This window comes from Hippocampus guttulatus, chromosome 14 (genome assembly GCF_054856545.1).
Source record: "Hippocampus guttulatus isolate MCC_2025c chromosome 14, RoL_Hgut_1.0, whole genome shotgun sequence".
In the NCBI taxonomy this organism is placed as follows: Eukaryota; Metazoa; Chordata; class Actinopteri; order Syngnathiformes; family Syngnathidae; genus Hippocampus; species Hippocampus guttulatus.
Window position 1 is genome coordinate 7,909,486 of NC_141274.1, and position 15,803 is coordinate 7,925,288.

General features: G+C 42.7%; 4 protein-coding genes across 11 annotated transcripts in view; 1 reads left to right on the forward strand and 3 right to left on the reverse strand.

The window, feature by feature from the left end:
• Positions 1–3,052, reverse strand: part of mtcl1 (microtubule crosslinking factor 1) — a 28,682-nt gene extending 25,630 nt beyond the window's left edge. For 5 of the 6 annotated variants that reach the window (XM_086128511.1, XM_086128510.1, XM_086128509.1 and 2 more), the window contains exon 1: positions 1,303–3,052. In XM_086128511.1, coding sequence (XP_085984637.1) covers positions 1,303–1,989 — 687 coding nt within the window. In that variant the 5' untranslated portion in view covers positions 1,990–3,052. The remainder of the gene's footprint in view (positions 1–1,302) is intronic. The other variant, XM_086128512.1, reaches the window with a different exon arrangement.
• Positions 3,053–3,182: 130 nt separating this feature from the next.
• On the reverse strand, positions 3,183–8,586 carry rab12 (RAB12, member RAS oncogene family). The gene is made up of 6 exons (XM_086128516.1): positions 8,193–8,586; positions 7,015–7,075; positions 5,719–5,857; positions 5,024–5,113; positions 4,816–4,920; positions 3,183–4,333 (listed from the first exon to the last, which is right to left on the reverse strand). The coding sequence occupies exons 1-6, from the start codon at positions 8,419–8,421 to the stop codon at positions 4,226–4,228; spliced, it is 732 nt and encodes a 243-aa protein (XP_085984642.1). The 5' UTR covers positions 8,422–8,586; the 3' UTR covers positions 3,183–4,225.
• A 417-nt stretch (positions 8,587–9,003) lies between these two features.
• napgb (N-ethylmaleimide-sensitive factor attachment protein, gamma b) lies at positions 9,004–13,097 on the forward strand. Its single transcript, XM_086128640.1, has 11 exons — positions 9,004–9,180; positions 9,322–9,389; positions 9,826–9,910; positions 9,989–10,006; positions 10,092–10,232; positions 10,509–10,575; positions 10,670–10,740; positions 10,820–10,898; positions 11,209–11,288; positions 11,568–11,697; positions 12,395–13,097. Exons 1-11 carry the CDS (start codon positions 9,125–9,127, stop codon positions 12,530–12,532), a joined length of 933 nt encoding a protein of 310 aa, XP_085984766.1. The 5' UTR covers positions 9,004–9,124; the 3' UTR covers positions 12,533–13,097.
• Positions 13,098–13,296: 199 nt separating this feature from the next.
• piezo2b (piezo-type mechanosensitive ion channel component 2b) overlaps positions 13,297–15,803 on the reverse strand; it is a 49,772-nt gene continuing 47,265 nt past the window's right edge. For all 3 annotated transcript variants that reach the window (XM_086128638.1, XM_086128637.1, XM_086128639.1), the window contains one exon: positions 13,297–15,303. In XM_086128638.1, coding sequence (XP_085984764.1) covers positions 15,051–15,303 — 253 coding nt within the window. In that variant the 3' untranslated portion in view covers positions 13,297–15,050. The remainder of the gene's footprint in view (positions 15,304–15,803) is intronic.

The window sequence follows — 15,803 nt, forward strand, 5'->3', positions numbered from 1 at the left end:
GGCTGCGAATGACAATACATGTTTGTGCCTGATTAATAATGATTAAAATAAAACATTCCCTATGATCCAAACCAGGGCCTGTATTTTCCATTTTACACCTATAAAATTCACTTATTAAACCTCTAAATTCCCATTTTTTTAAAACAATATATTCCTATAATTGTGCTGATTCAGCCACATGGGAGTCGTCAAAATATTAGAAACAGCTCTTGGGATGATGAGAATGGGCCAGTGTAACTATTGTTGAGGCCTCTGGGTGTTTGCGAGGTGATTCATCAATGACATTCATGCACACTTTGAGTCGTGTGTGTGTGTGTGTGTGTGTGTGTGTGTGTGTGTGTGTGTGTGTGTGCGTGTGTGTGTGCACGTGTTGGGATGGACCAGCTGGCCCCGCAGGAGGCCGCTTGAACCCAAGTACACACGGTACACGCGAGTCCTCAGGGACGGGGCAGCTTTAATACGGAGAGCAAAGCTGATTAACCACTCACAATGTTGTCACCAAGGCCAATACACACACACACACTGTTATATTCTGCACACAATGTTAATTTGTGTCAGAACCAAATTTTACACTTTCAAAGGTAGTACTGTGCAGGTCTGAATTTTTCCACTGAGATTCATGAATTATTTTCTGAGGGACAATAGAATATTTTTTTTCTTTTTTCTCTCTCTCTTGACCCATGAGCCCCCACTTCCAGTGTTAATTGCTGCTAATGCTAACAAAAAAAAATGGCGGTGAATACTGACTTTTGATTGAAAAGTATTAAGAATCAAATATTAGGCGAGACATAAGTCTCGAATCTTTTTACTGGCATGTTGCCTGTTTTGCACACTTGAAATAAGTTTTCTTTCAAAAACTTAAATGGTTATTATACTGTATAAACTTGTCACATCATGGAGTTGATTGGTGACTTCAGTCTGTCTTGGGGTCAGTTATTAGTGTGGTTGCACTGTTGTTAATATTTTTGCTTACTACAATCCCAACGATAAGCATGCTCCTAACTTTATATAACACCTTTGCATATTGATGCGTATGCCTCTAACAGCATCAATCAAAAGTGACCATTCAATGCCACTTATTTGCAGGGTGATGCACAAAAAAAAAAACAGTCACACAATTTTGTGGATTGTGCTCACGTAGCTGTCTGACCATGTCAATCAAAAGTGAGCATTTATCATCGTTTTCGCCTCATTAGATGAGCGCAGGTGTACCTAATGAAGTGTCCCACGAGTGATGAGTGCAGAAACTCTGCTACAGCCAATTAAGATTCAAATTAAGCAAAGAGAGTCGCGCTCGCTTACCTTTAAATAATCATTTTCAGATCTCAAATCCTCGATTTCCCTCAGCAGTTCTTCCTCGGGTCCTTTGGGTTTCTTCTCCGGACCGGTCCGGACCACACACACCGGAGCCTTAGCGGCGGGATTCAGCACCAGAGTAGCCGCCGTCGCAGGTGGTTCGGTCCGTAACGGACGCTCTGCCCCCGGGTGATCCTTATCGCTGGAGCCTGTACCGGACTCGGCGTCGCTGCTGGCCACCGGCGCCAGCTCGGACGGGCAGTCCGACAGGTCCGAACTGCTGTCGGTCTGGCCAACCAGACCGGTCGGTACCCGGACTGGGGAGCCATGGCCGAGGCACGCTAGGACGAGGTTCCCTTTCTTGGCCTTGGCGAGGATCGGACTGCTGGTCGCTTTAAATTCGGCTCCGGGGAGCCTGCTGGGCTTTTTGGCCAGTCCGGCCTTGGCGCTGCTCCTGGCGGCCGCGGCGGGCTTCTCTTTCACCGCGGTGATGTTGCGCCTGGAGCCGCGGTTCGGAGCCTGCTGCTTGCCGAGTTTGGGCGATTTGGGTCCGATGGCCGGCGGCTTCACGGCGCGGGCGTGCACGTCCTTCAGGAAAGGTCTGGCCGGGGAGGGCACTCGGTTCGGTCTCTTCTTCTCCGGCTGGCTCGGTCTGGTGTCGCTGCCTGCAGAGCCATTGGAGGTCTCCATCATACACCAGCAGGAGGAGAAGGAAAAGGACGCGGAGGAGGAGGAGGAGGGTGCTGGTGGCGGAGGAAACGCTCGATCCTCGGCACCGTGGGACGGGAACAACAGTTGCGGAGCGTCTTCTTGGTCTGGTTCGAGATGAGCATCCTGCGCTGTACCGCGGCTGCTAGTGTGCGCTCACTCTCTCACTCACCAGGGTGTCATTGTAGTCCCCGCGGAGGAGGACGACTGCAGTCATATCGGATTAGCGGGGGAAGGAGACTGGCAGGTGGCAGACATGCTGGCGGTTGAGGCGTAGCTAGACTCGCGCTCTCTCTCGGTTGCGGGTCTCCATCTCAATCACCTCTTGCCTCGGGTCCTCCGCTACTACTTCTCGGTTGTGATTCGACGCGTCAGATCCGCAATCGCTGCGGTTGTGTGACGCCCGTGATTGGCTTCAGGGCGCATGCGTGGGTTGCCACGCACACGCGCCTGCCTCGTGGGTTTTCGATGGAAGCAAGGCAGCCGCTCGTGCACACGCATACTCAGTTCACTTGATGCACACTCCAGCCAGGATTTCAGCTCTGTATTATTCATAAATCGATCACATCAACCATGTGACTCATTCAATGGGCACCTGAGGTACATCTGCATCTTATTACAGGTACAACTAAAGTCATAATACATATGTTCTTATTCCTACTTCATTTCTATATTGTTAGCCTAATAACATAATTTATTAAGTCATTTTAAACTTTGTCACATGAAGGAAAATATATCGCTGTCATAGACTCTTTACTAAAAAAATATATATATATTGCTCACATTTTCAGTCATCGAGGCCATGGTCAACTAAATTAAAAGTCATTTTGATTGGTTCTTGAGAAGGTACGTCACTGAATTGTACTAGTTATGGAAACACACCTGATATCAGATCTCTTTCGATTGAGCTAGTGTACCTAATGTGGTTTGTCGGCACATCAGTTAATCTTAATCAACACGACACTTGCTTTATTGCTGCAGTAAACGGATGATAAACGACGGCAATAATTGGTGAGGCACTGTTGTTGTCTGCACACCTGCTGGCAAGAGCAAGAGAAACAAGTTAGCATGCACACACACAAAAAAAGCGATTGTCAACAGGAACACTCGCATGCTGAAAGGAAGACGCAAAACGTAGGAAGCAATATTTGGCAACGGCAATGGAGACCACGCGAATCTGGTAATAAATATAGACATCTTTAATTTCATTAGTCCAAAAATGCCACAATAGTTATAAATAGCAAGAAATACAAATTGCAGTGAGAAGCCCGAACCTCTTGGAGATATCTTAAACTTAGTAGAGGAAGGGGGGGGGCGGGGGGAACGGTATAAGAGAGCGGTAAAGGGTTAAGGGCAAAAATGCTTGGAAGCGTTCTTAAAGGTAACCGATACAAAAATGAAAACAGATCATTTTGTAGTGAAATGGATGATAGAACTTGCAGTGCTAACGCACATACACATTCCTATTTTTAAAACAAAAGAAACTGCAGACAATGAAAAAAAAATATATATATATAAATCAGGGTGTGTGTTTCAGGCTCTTACAGTGCGTAGTGTACTTGAGATGACCAACATTGCACACCACACACATTAGAGTGCGTGGCTCGGCCCAACTTGATTTGAACCACACATGACAATGGCAAATAGTGTTTTGTAACAAAAGGCCCCAAATGTGAAAAAATATTATGTGTGTTGAATTTTTTTTTTTTTTTTTAATGTGCAGTTATACTGGGGTAGGCAAAAACACAGCGGGCTTGTCCCTCACTGTAAAACTGCTCGTCTCTGTGGCAAAAATGGATTTCTGTCATAACCGTCAACTTTTGCATGTCAGCTTCATTCCCAAACACATTCCGGAACATTCTGGCCATCTAACACTATTGGAATATCAACCATCTACTTGCTACTTTATCATCATTACAGCATTAACAAAAAAAAAAAACATAATAAAGTGTGCTTTTGTCGAGCTGAATTAGTACGAAAATGAGTCCTAAATAAAATAGGGCTTCTGCGGGGCTTCCCTACCTCAAAGGCACGTGTGCACGTGACTGCACAGCTGGTGAGGTAGTCCAAGTGAAGGTGGAAGGATATGAGCGATGAAGTTGGAATTTCCAAATCGCTGGTGCCCCCTTGTGGTCGATTTGGTACACTGCACGTGTGAGCTGAAGGATGTTGACCGGTTGATTGGTTGGTGCCTAAGGTTTGGCACGGGACGCTGGGGGTCTCAGCAGCAGCGCACGCGAGGTGGGGGCAACTCTGGAGGCACTTCGGGTTCAGGCTGCAGGGACAGCAAGCTGCCAGAGAGCTCCTTGTTGGGAACCTCAAGCGGCATCTGGAGTGACGCAAGCAATGGTGGGTTAAGCGTGGTTTGCGTTTTTGAACAAACAGTACAACAATTGGCTTTTCCCACAAAACAAAGCTGTTTGACCTCCCACAAACAGCCAAGCCAGTGAGGTTCCGAGATTGATAAAAGATTCAGAGAGTACCAAAAGGTAGTGCTTGAGCTTGAGTGCCAGTGCGGCAGCATGTTAGTCCAAGTGTAGGTTATTTCTCATCTTTCGTGAAATATTGATAGATTTGTCGGCTGTTAGGAATAAACTAAAAACTGTGGAGAACCAATTTCTGTAAAAACAAGCATCCGGTTGAAGTAATCATTGCCATATACAGTATATCACCAAGATATAAATCGCCAAATTTAATTGCAGCCATAAAAATGACTCTTTTGCAAAATGACAGAAATTAAGTTATCCCACTGAACTTCTCCGAGGCGCAAGTCGTCTTGCCTTTGGGTAGCTCATCATGACATCTACCCACCTTGCTGAGAATGTCATCCACGAGCTTCAGGAAAATCTCGTCTACGTTGCAGTTGTCCTTGGCGCTTGTCTCGCAGAAACGCATGCCGCTTATCCGAGAGCAAAACTGTGGCATACACATAAACACGCTCATTCGAATAGCATTAAGTGTTACTTAATGTATTTTTTTTTTTAATGAAAGGGACACGAGGTCGCTCCTAAACACTCACTCTCTCTCCTTGTTGCCTTGAGATGACACGATCGCTCTCGCAGTCCATCTTGTTGCCCACCAGGAGGAGCTCCGCCTCCTCGGAGGCATACTGAAGTACAAGGCAAAGAAGAGAAATTCTTTCAATTTTTTTTCTTTTTCAGGACACACATGGCTATCTAACGAGACCCAAGAGAAAGGTTCTGCATTTACAAACACAATAATGGAGTCGGGGTTGTTTGACCCCCCTCAGAAAAGTAAACTCATTGAGACGTTTTTTTCATTGATGTTGTAGTTTGCAGTATTGTGCAAGGAGAGCCCTTTCTAATATTTGACTAAGTATCGTTAATTTATTTAATGGTTATGGGTTTTTTTTCAAACTACTTTTGATACATACAAATGTATTTCTGATATTTTTTTACTTTTAATAAACTGCAAATGTTCTTAATCTTCAATTGTGATGGTAATTAAATTATTAACTTGATTTATTTTTATTATTATTCACTGCTAATAAGACTTTTTTGAACATTTAAATTTGAAAGATTTGGTGTTATGCTTCGTTATGATAATTTTATACAGCTATTTTGATCAAGCAATTAATTAGGACCATACAAAAAGGTTCCCATTAACTGCATGTCTCTATAAATTACACAACACATCCAGTAAATTTCTAGTGGTACGTAATTTGGGTACTGCTCATGAAGTGCAATGGGCGACCTTGTCAATCATCTTCATCCACTTGGGAAGGTCGTCAAAGGTCTCCTGCTTGGTGATGTCGTAGACCAGCACGATTCCCTTGGCGCCGCGGTAGTACGCCGACGTGATGCTGTTGAAGCGCTCCTGGCCAGCTGTGTCCCTTTCACAGTCACACGGAAATTGAGTCATCAAGAAGGAGCGCTTTCAAACGGCCATGCGAAATCTATTAGCTACACTGCATTGACAGCCGCACGGCATCTTTGTCAATCAAGCTTCCACTCAAAGTGTGGACTTTTCAAAGGAGACGTATGATGTCATTTTTCACAATTTAATCCTTTCGGGGACAGCGGTTACTACAGTGGACAGCTTATCATGTTGTCAGGTTACAGGGTGCATGAAAGAGTTAAAACAGTTCCAAAGTGTTTTGATAGCATGCCTGTGACCTGTCTGTCAAAATACCCGAACGGGTACTACATTAGTCCCGCTGTTATGCACTGTTGGGCACTTGTAAGATTCAAATTTCACACTTGTGGGAGCAGATACTATCCGTTAAAAACGACATTTTCCATAATAGGACCCCTTCAAAGTTGCGACGCATCCGATGGCATGGCCGACAAGCGTGACTGTACCTGTGGCACCCCCCTGAGTCACAGTGAGGGCAGCCATAATAGATGGCGTCGCCATCCCATAACGATGGTGGTGAGAGGCGCGGCTGTGATGGAAGCTGTTCAACATGACAAAAGACACATGGGGGTTGGGGGGGGGTGCAGATGTGGGGGGTGGTGGTGCTGGGGTGGGTGTTAGCTGACAGGAAAAGATGTGTTAATGACACAAGCGAGGGTGGCACCGGCAACACATGCAACATCAAGTGCACTCAAAAAAATTGGAGATTGGGTAAGTAGTCATAATGAAAGAGTCGGGTAGTGGTGCCCTGAGATAAGAGTTGAATTTCTTATGCGACCATGCTTGTAAATCAAAACTTTCATAAGCAGACTTTCCGAAGGCAACACTGTTTTATTTTTGTTTTTTTAAAATATAGAAGTCGGGTCACTCATAACTCAAGGTACCACTGTATATGGAAGGCAATCTTGCGATACATCTTTCCTGTGTTGTCGCTTTGTGATTTAGACATTACATCTATTAATGAAACGACATTAATGGACACCTTCCATGACTATCAAGTACAAGAGAGTAAAAAAAACAAAAAATCACACGTGACACAGCTTTAACGTTCATTGAGGCAGTAGTGAAGTGATAGAGCATGTGACACAGATAAAACATGCACAAGACTGATGGCGTTTAACAACTTGTGCTTACCAGATCTGCAGCCGGATCTTCTTCCCCCTCAGCTCCACGGTCTTGATTTTGAAATCAACTCCTAGGCGGAAGGAAAAACAGAATTTACAGGTGTTATCTTGACTTTGAATTTACAAGTACAGTAATGCAACTTTGGTGTCGTTTGTGTCCGTGTGACTGTCTTATACTGCCCCCAGCGGCCAGGGCGCATACCAATTGGGATACAAGGGCTGGAGAGGATTCTTGGCGATTCCATTTATTTCATTGGGAAATATGATTTCAGAAACATGTGTTTTGGGTGACCAGAATGGTCAGGGAACAAGTTAAACTCGTAAGTGAAGGCACTGCAGTTTTGTGATCATTACAATCCATTGTATTGATTCTGGGTGAGTGGAACAGAATGCCAGGGCAGAAATGGAGCTCCGTCATTATGGCAGCTGTCTGCATACGGGGGACTATTTTTGGATTAGACCCTGATGACTGAGTGCTGAGCTGTTTGGCTCAAAACAACAAACCAGGAACAGAAAATCTGACTGTCAACATCTACATTACAACATTCAAAAACACCTTCGCGGTGGGGAATAATTATACTTTAAAATAGCGGTCGGTCACTCATCATAAGCAATAAAGGTAACATTATAAAAACATTTCTCACTTAGCTTTATAAGCTAAGTACACTCCGAGAGACGTGCTTTAATTCAGGCAGAGAACCTTATGGATATAACATCTTCTGCTGGCCACGTTCATACATCTTTATTCTGTTATTATTAAATTATGATTAAAAATTCAGCAAGTCACATGAAACTTTAACCCGAGGGAGTCGGGGATAATAGACCACCACACAGATCCAGAATATTATCGGAAGTAAAAACGGTTTTGGCTGTGTTTTGTTCGAATATTTTGCAAGCAAGATTCGCACTATTGTTAGTTAGCCTTGCTTGGCTAATTTAAGAGATGCAAACATAACACAATTGGCTCACATTACATTCAATATTTGAATGATAGAATGTAACGATTTATTTCGCCCTTTGTTCCCCCAAGAAAGAGAAAAACACAAATTTACGGAGAGATCCTCGCTTCTTATAATAGACGGAGCCCGGCTTATAGTCTACTCCCATACACAAAAGTTCTACGATTGTAAATCGTGATTAAAAAACAGGACACCCAAAGACGGTGAGTTCTTTTTTTTCGCCGCTCACCTACGGTGGACTTGCAGGCCTCACTGAAGGTGTCGTCGGTGTATCGCTCCATGAGGCTGGTTTTACCCACGCCGCGAGAGCCGATAATGATGATTTGAAGCTTAAAGTCAGCGGGCCTGGGCGGCGTCTTCCTGCGGCGAGACTGAACCCCCAAAGCGGGCGACGAGTTCGACGAATTCCCGCCGCTGACGCCGCCGGCCCTCCGCCGAATGTCATATTGTGGATCCATCAGCGGATCCACATTTGTGATTAAAAGTTGAAAAAACACAACTCTGAAACTTTTTTATTTAGCGTAACATCGGTTAGTTCCCTGGGAGATATGGGCAACTTCAATTTGCGCAGAGAATTGTTGTTGTCCAGCCGTGAAACGCCGAAGTACGGTGACGTCACTTGATTGTCCAAACTATTTCCGGTTCCGTCGGAAATGTACAAAATCATAATTAAATATTTTCTAAAAACGCATTTCAAGGCAATCAAGTACGCTTAAAAGTAATTGTAATTAAATTCAGTTACATATTTAAACATCATCCATGATTTTTATTGGACATGCGTAGGAAGAGCAATCATCAAATTACGATGAAGAGAGTTAAAAAATACACACGTTCTTAAGCACTTAATGTTGAGTACTCTATTCAATGTATTCTTTCACAGGGAAGCTTGTTTACATTGCTAGTGCTGTCATATAGTACTACTTTATGGTTTTTTCGGTTCAGTATAATTAGCCATGGGTTCGTGTGTTAATTATAAGGCACCTTTGGACAAGGGCATCAAGCCGCTCTATTTTGTCCCTCGGTATCTTCCGTAGCCTGCGCAAATATGTGACGTCATGCCAGAGTGGTCTCACTCTCAGCTCATCCAAACAACGACGACTGACTGTTTCTGAATACTCGAACCGTCACTGAACGTCTTTCGCAGAGGCGCTGAACGACAGCATGGCTGCCCAGAAAATAAACGAAGCCCACGAGCACATAGCCAAAGCTGAGAAATGGTAATCGCTCTTCTCTACACTGTCTTTAAAATAACGTTTGTTGCTAGCGGGTGGGGGCTAAAGGGCCACTGTTGTGGTTTCATGCGACAGATGAATGCGTGCGATAGATTGTTGTTTTTTTTTAAATGTTATTTATTGCAGCTTAAAGACAAGCCTGACAAAGTGGAAGCCGGATTTTGACAGTGCTGCCTCAGAATACGCTAAAGCAGGTAATGATTGGGGGAATGGGGGCAGTACATCGAGGTACAAGCACACTGATTTTTACTACAGTGTCGGAACAGAATGCCAGGGCAGAAATGACCAAGCATAAGCATAAAGGAACGCGTCTATTCTTAGTGCTCTGTAATATATGTGTGTTGAAAAACACAGCAACAGTGGCACCCCTGGATATTCGCGGTTTTTTAATGTATGAGGCCCGATGAGGAAAATTTTGAGGCATTCACGGTCGACCCAGGATCAGGTCAGGAAGGAAAATACCACTTAATACTCCACACCACAGAATTATCAAATGGGCAAATCTGTTAGATGCATTTGACAATTCTTAGTTGACATGGATCTCAAGCAAGGAAAAATGTCCCAATTGGGCCTGATTTTCGGAATACGTGTAACCCCGTTTAAATACTGTATTGCCTCATTTCCTTCCAGCCGTGTGCTTCAAGAACGCCAAGCAGTACGAGCAAGCCAAGGATGCTTACCTGAAGGAAGCAGAGTATCACACGGAGAACAAAACGTATCCTTAACTCATTCCTTTTCTTCACTCATTTTCCCCACTTGTATTTGTTTTCTTTCCTTAACTTGTCCCGTGCAGGCTTTTCCACGCTGCCAAGTGAGTGCCTCCTTATCCTTTCAGAACACACGAGGCAGTTTAGTGTTTGTTTTGATTTTTTCATGTGTTCGTCTCTATTCCGCAGGGCGATCGAACAAGCGGGCATGATGATGAAAGAGCAGAAGAAGATGCCCGAGGCCATCCAGTACATCGAGAAGGCGTGCATGATGTACATGGAGAACGGGACGCCTGACACCGCCGCCATGGCGCTGGACCGTGCTGGGAAGTCAGTATGAAACGCACTAAAACAACAACAAAAACTTTACCTGACACTAGCTATTTCTATTAAAAATATTTACCTGGTTGTTTAATTCCATGCTTGATTTGAGGGGCTGGGAGTCAGGCATTCCGCAGGCCCTAGTATTTGTTTACGAGCTACTAAAAAGGTCATTTTTTCAAATCATTATTATTGTAATTAGAATCCGCAGATGTACCAAATGAAGTGTCCTGAGAGGAGGCTTTTAATACAGCGTCATCTCCCGTGCACCTTTTATTTGCGCAGGCTGATCGAGCCTCTCAACCTGGAAAAAGCGGTGGACTTGTACCAGAAGGCCGCTGGTGTGTTTGAGGTATTAATAAGACGCTCCCGTATTATTTTTATTATTACTGTCATCTTGTTATGAGTTTTAATTGCTATTTAATTGTGTCGCATGGCTGCTGTAGAATGAGGACCGCCTGCGTCAGGCTGTGGAGTTGCTGGGCAAAGCTTCCAGGCTGCTGGTGCGGTTAAAAAGGTAAAGAGTGGCAGCTCCGTATCTTTCGTCTTCCTTAGTCATGGAATCGTTCAATGTTTCCGTACGCGTGTGCACAAAGGTTGGATGAGGCCGCCGTGGCGCTGCAGAAAGAGAAGAACATGTACAAGGAGATTGAGAACTTTCCAATGTGTTTCAAGGTCAGTTTTCTTCTTTCCAGGTCAGTTTTCTTCTTTCCAAAAAAAAAAAAGGTGTCAGTTTTTGGAGGGCAGACTTCGGCCAAGGTCCAATTTAATAATACGACACTGGCATTGCATGCATTTCATTTAAATATATTTTTTCAAGTAGAAAAGAAATGATCATTTCAGGAGCATTCTTTGTCACTCTTTTTATTTAGTCTCCCCTCCACAAAGTGACGCAATCAACTAACATATGAACAGAACAGCAAAAGAAGGTTAAAATAATGTCTAAAATATAATCACCAGCTGAATGATTGGTGTTTTTGTTCAGAAAACGACGGCCCAGGTGCTGATCCACCTTCACCGAGGCGACTACGTTGCGGCGGACAAGTGCGTCAGAGAGAGCTACAGGTGGGACGCAACGTCACGAACACATCACGTTTAACATCCACTCTCTGGTTGAAATCTCTCGCTTTTGAGGGAAGACAATGCGTACGTACATCCGACAACATTGCGGCTCTGCTTACCTTTTGATTTCGTGATGACAGTGTGCACGCGTAGTGCTCTTGGTGAGCGGGCATTCGAGAGCAAACTAATTGAATAGAAGCTGTTAAATTGTTGGAATTTTTTTTTCTTCGTGATATGTGCCGTTGAAAGTCTTTTTGGGGGGGGGGGGGCGGCGGTGCACAGCCTGCCAGGTTACAGCGGCAGTGAGGACTGTGTCGCCATGGAGACACTGCTGCAAGGCTACGACGAGCAGGACGAGGATCAAGCGTACCGGGTGTGCAACTCCCCTCTGCTCAAGTACATGGATAACGACGTGAGTACCGTAGTTTTACGTCACGCATCAGTTCACCGACGTTCAACAACGCAACAGCGGTTCCAGTGGGTAGCTTTGTATCAGTTGTGTCAAAAAGTAAGAACATGAAATGCAGCTATAATGGCAAAAGATTTCCGATATGCGTACCGACTGGTTAATGCCACTTTTGGCTGAAGCTTACTGACAAAATAAGCACGATTCCAAGTTGTTGATTCAAAACAACCGAAGTCTGCTAGCTTCATGGTCAACTCAACTCAGTTCTATTTGTAGCATACTTTAAAACAACCAACGCTCTTATACAAAGTGTTGCGCACGGAGCAAAGATAATTAATCTGAATATAAAACAATAAATTAATAACCAAGCCGGTAAAAAGCAAAGACACAATGTAAATGAGACAGGCTATCGAGTAGCATTGGTTAACATTTGAACACAAACTATGCAGTAACGCATGCGGACAGACAAAATAATACAGGTGTATTCTTCATCCTCAGCAAAATAAACTAGATATATAAAATATATCCATCCATCCACTTTCTAATCCGTTTATCCGGACGAGGATCGCGGGTGTGTTGGAGCCTAACCCAGCCTCCTGAACTGGTTGCCAGCCAAGTAGGGCATTTCAACAAAAGCCGACAATCTTTAGATGGCACCGTAGTAATTGTTGTTTTTATATTACATTGGGTTTGCGATGTGCAGTACGCCAAGCTGGCCATCTCGCTGCGGGTGCCAGGCGGAGGAGGAAAGAAGAAGAAGGCCGCTGCACCAGGGGGCGCCAGCGGAGACACGGCCGCTGCAGCTGAGGATGAGGATGAGTACGAGGGGGGGCTTTGCTAACCTTATCCCACCTTCCGTCTAAGAGCTTCACCAACTCTCTGCTGTCATGGCCGCAATGAGCCCATGTTGTGAGGAAATAAAATACAAAGTTATACTACAAATACTTCAATAGGTGTCGCAGATGAATTTTAATTTAAAGTGGAATTATGTAAATTGTGTCATTTCCGATCATTGTCACGTGCATGTGTCCATTTGTTGTGCGTCTTGAGAAAATAAAATTGTAAAATGTGTGTGTGCAGTAGCTCTTGAATTAATTCAGAATCCCAATAATGCCCGAATGCATGACTATACAAGCTCAACGCAATGCCAATGAATATAAACAGGTCAAAGGTCAGATTATAGACAGTTATTTCCTTTGTCTACCTCCCAACTGTGTGCGGGCTACCAATTTTAAAGCATTTTATCCGAAAATGTTGCGTCATCTTACTGTTTTTAAAGGAAATCACAATAGAGGGATGTTTTTTTTTGTGCTCATGCCCCTGTGTACATTCCTGAAGAAGCTGCTATTGTATCTGATGTATTATATGACATGCACATAGACAAATAAACAATCCATTCTGTGGGATTTAATCGCTACTGTCTTTTCTAATTGTATCCATCATACATTTTTTTCTCTGCCAAGTAAATTTGGTTCTATCCTCGTGAAGTTATGTGATGAAAAAACGGGAAGCTTTTTTGTTTTTTAAGGAAGTGGTTTGGATGATTGTTGGATGGGCTCACCTCTTTCGTTGATGAATGCTACGAATCCCTGCAAACAAGCGAAGTGAGGCACCATTTTGATTTTATTCATCACTTCCATCACAGCCTTTATTATGATACACGTTCACATTTCACTTCCTCTTCACCACCTCTTATGTAATGAAATGAACAATAATGAAGTGCTTCTCTCATGCTACAATGCCCTACTAATGCATAGTTTGTCTTTGCTTTTTATGTCTTAAACTTTTCATCCCCAATAATTGAGCGCCGTGGAACTTCCTGCTCATTTTGCCATTTAATTTTTTTTTTGCCATCACAATGGTGGGCCGACTTGCCATCCCTTGTGCAGTAAACATTACTTACGCGTCATGCCGTTCTATGAAATGATGCTCGTCTAAACAGAGCCAATGTGTCCGAACACATACAATTAATACGTGTGTGAAGAGCGCTTCCTGAGAACGTGTGTGTTATGTGGAAAAGAAAAAAAAATAGGCACATCGTTAGCCTACTAGCAGAGTTGCCAATGTCTTATTTAATGTTTTCAGAACACGAGAAATATACAAATATTTTTAGAGAGCATGTTAGTATTTTGTTTTCTTGGTAACAGTAAGTTAAAATTGACTGCGGCAATTGTGCGATTAGGCTAACGAAACGAAGGACAAGAAGTGTCTCTCCCAAATAAATGTTCTTTCCTGTGCGTTCCATCCACCTGATTGTCATCCAAAACACGAATTATTTTTCAGTCTTGTTTCACTGCTGTTGTCTTTGTTTCTCTTTCAAAAAAAAGGCAATGTGCCTTTTTTAAAGAATTTGAGGAGAAAAATAAATAAATACCAGCCAAGATATTTTTTAAAATTTGTTTTGATATAGAGATTCTATATATATATATATATATATATATATATATATATATAAAAATCTCTCATTTTGTGACTTAAAAATGTAATGTGTTTGTCTTCGAATGTTGTACATAAAATAAAATTATTATCCCAAACACAAAGTTTTTTGGTGGGTTATTACAATATTAAAATTATCACAAAGTTTGGAGAGAAACGAGAAAAAAAACAAGAACAAAAAAGAGCTTTGTTATGTGTTTCCACGATAACATTAATAAAAAATACAAAGGTTGAATCAAGTCAACTGGACTCTTTGGTGAATGTGTTTTTGATTTTCCCAAGAACATTCACAGATGACTTGAGATCTTACATAATAAAACAATCAATTTATTTAAAAACTCGAACCAAATTCCTTGAGGGTTTTTTTTCTTGCGTCTCTCCAACCATTGTTAGTTGTTAAAAAATGGTCATGCAAAACACACATCCAAATTGTTTGTCTTTCGGTTGTTTCTCTGAAATTTTACAAGACTTTCTTTTCTTTTTATATGGAACTCTGGATCCCTCTTGTGATCACACAGCCTGAATACATGAAAGATGAGTGTGTGTGTGTATTAAGACTTCAAATAAAACACATGAAGTGGTTCTTCCAAAGAACAAAACATCAAAAAAGAAATTCATTTTTTGTGTCTGTTCTTTTGTTGCACCCATCCACATCAGTCATGAAAAACTATTGCACGGTCCCCTGTTCCAAGATTTCCAATCAGAGAAGAAGAATTGTGCTCATTAGTTGTGGGAAGCCCTTGTCAGAGGTCCTTGCGTGAGCATTTAAAAAAAAAAATCTTTTGGGGCAGGATTATTATTTTTTTTAACAGGGTACAATGTCACAAAAAGTAGTCATCTCGTCTGCCAACAGCAGCACCAGCAAAATTTGTGCTTAAAAAGTCAGGAAAAGGCAGGCAGGTAGAAAAAGAAAAAAGATACGCTCACTGCGTCTTTTCCCGGGTCCACTTGATCATTGTCTCGGGGGAGCGGTAAAGGAAGATGAGTTTGGCGTACATGTCCTCCTCCAGGTCCAGCTCGCCCGTCTCCCGCACCAGGAAAATGTCGGTGCACAGCTTAAGGATGCGGTCCACGTTGGGCAGCTCCTCGAACATGATGGTGTGGGAGATGCCGCTGAAGAACTCGCGTACAAACTTGCCGATCACCAGCACCACCGACGCGTACAGGCCCATGATCCTGAGATGCGCACGCACAAAAGGCGGGAAACGATACCATTAGCACCACGCTCACATTGAATAGATAAAATATTTGTTGTGTTTGTTTCCAAGTTTTGTTTGTTTTTATATTTGTCTGAAACTGAAATAGCAATAGTGTATTTATTGGTCTACATTTGCATCCAATTTTAAATCAAAAATTAAAAAACAGTGTTTTTGTTTGGTTTTTTAAAATCCAAAACAAAGATTTGAGTTTTATTTCAATTCCATTTATTTCCATTGTTTCTCTCAAAATGTTGACAGGCATTTGTACTTGAAACATGCTGTTATTTCTCTTGAATACAACCCCTAAGCCCGAAAATGTATCATTTATTTTGCATTTTTGTGATTTAAAAAAATAAATAAATTGGAGACAGCTTCAGTTTTGATTTTAAAATAATCTTTACATTTTGGAGAGAAACAACAAAATTGCATGTTGTTGGGTTTGGAAGATAAAAATAAAGGTGGAGAGCTGTTGCTCTG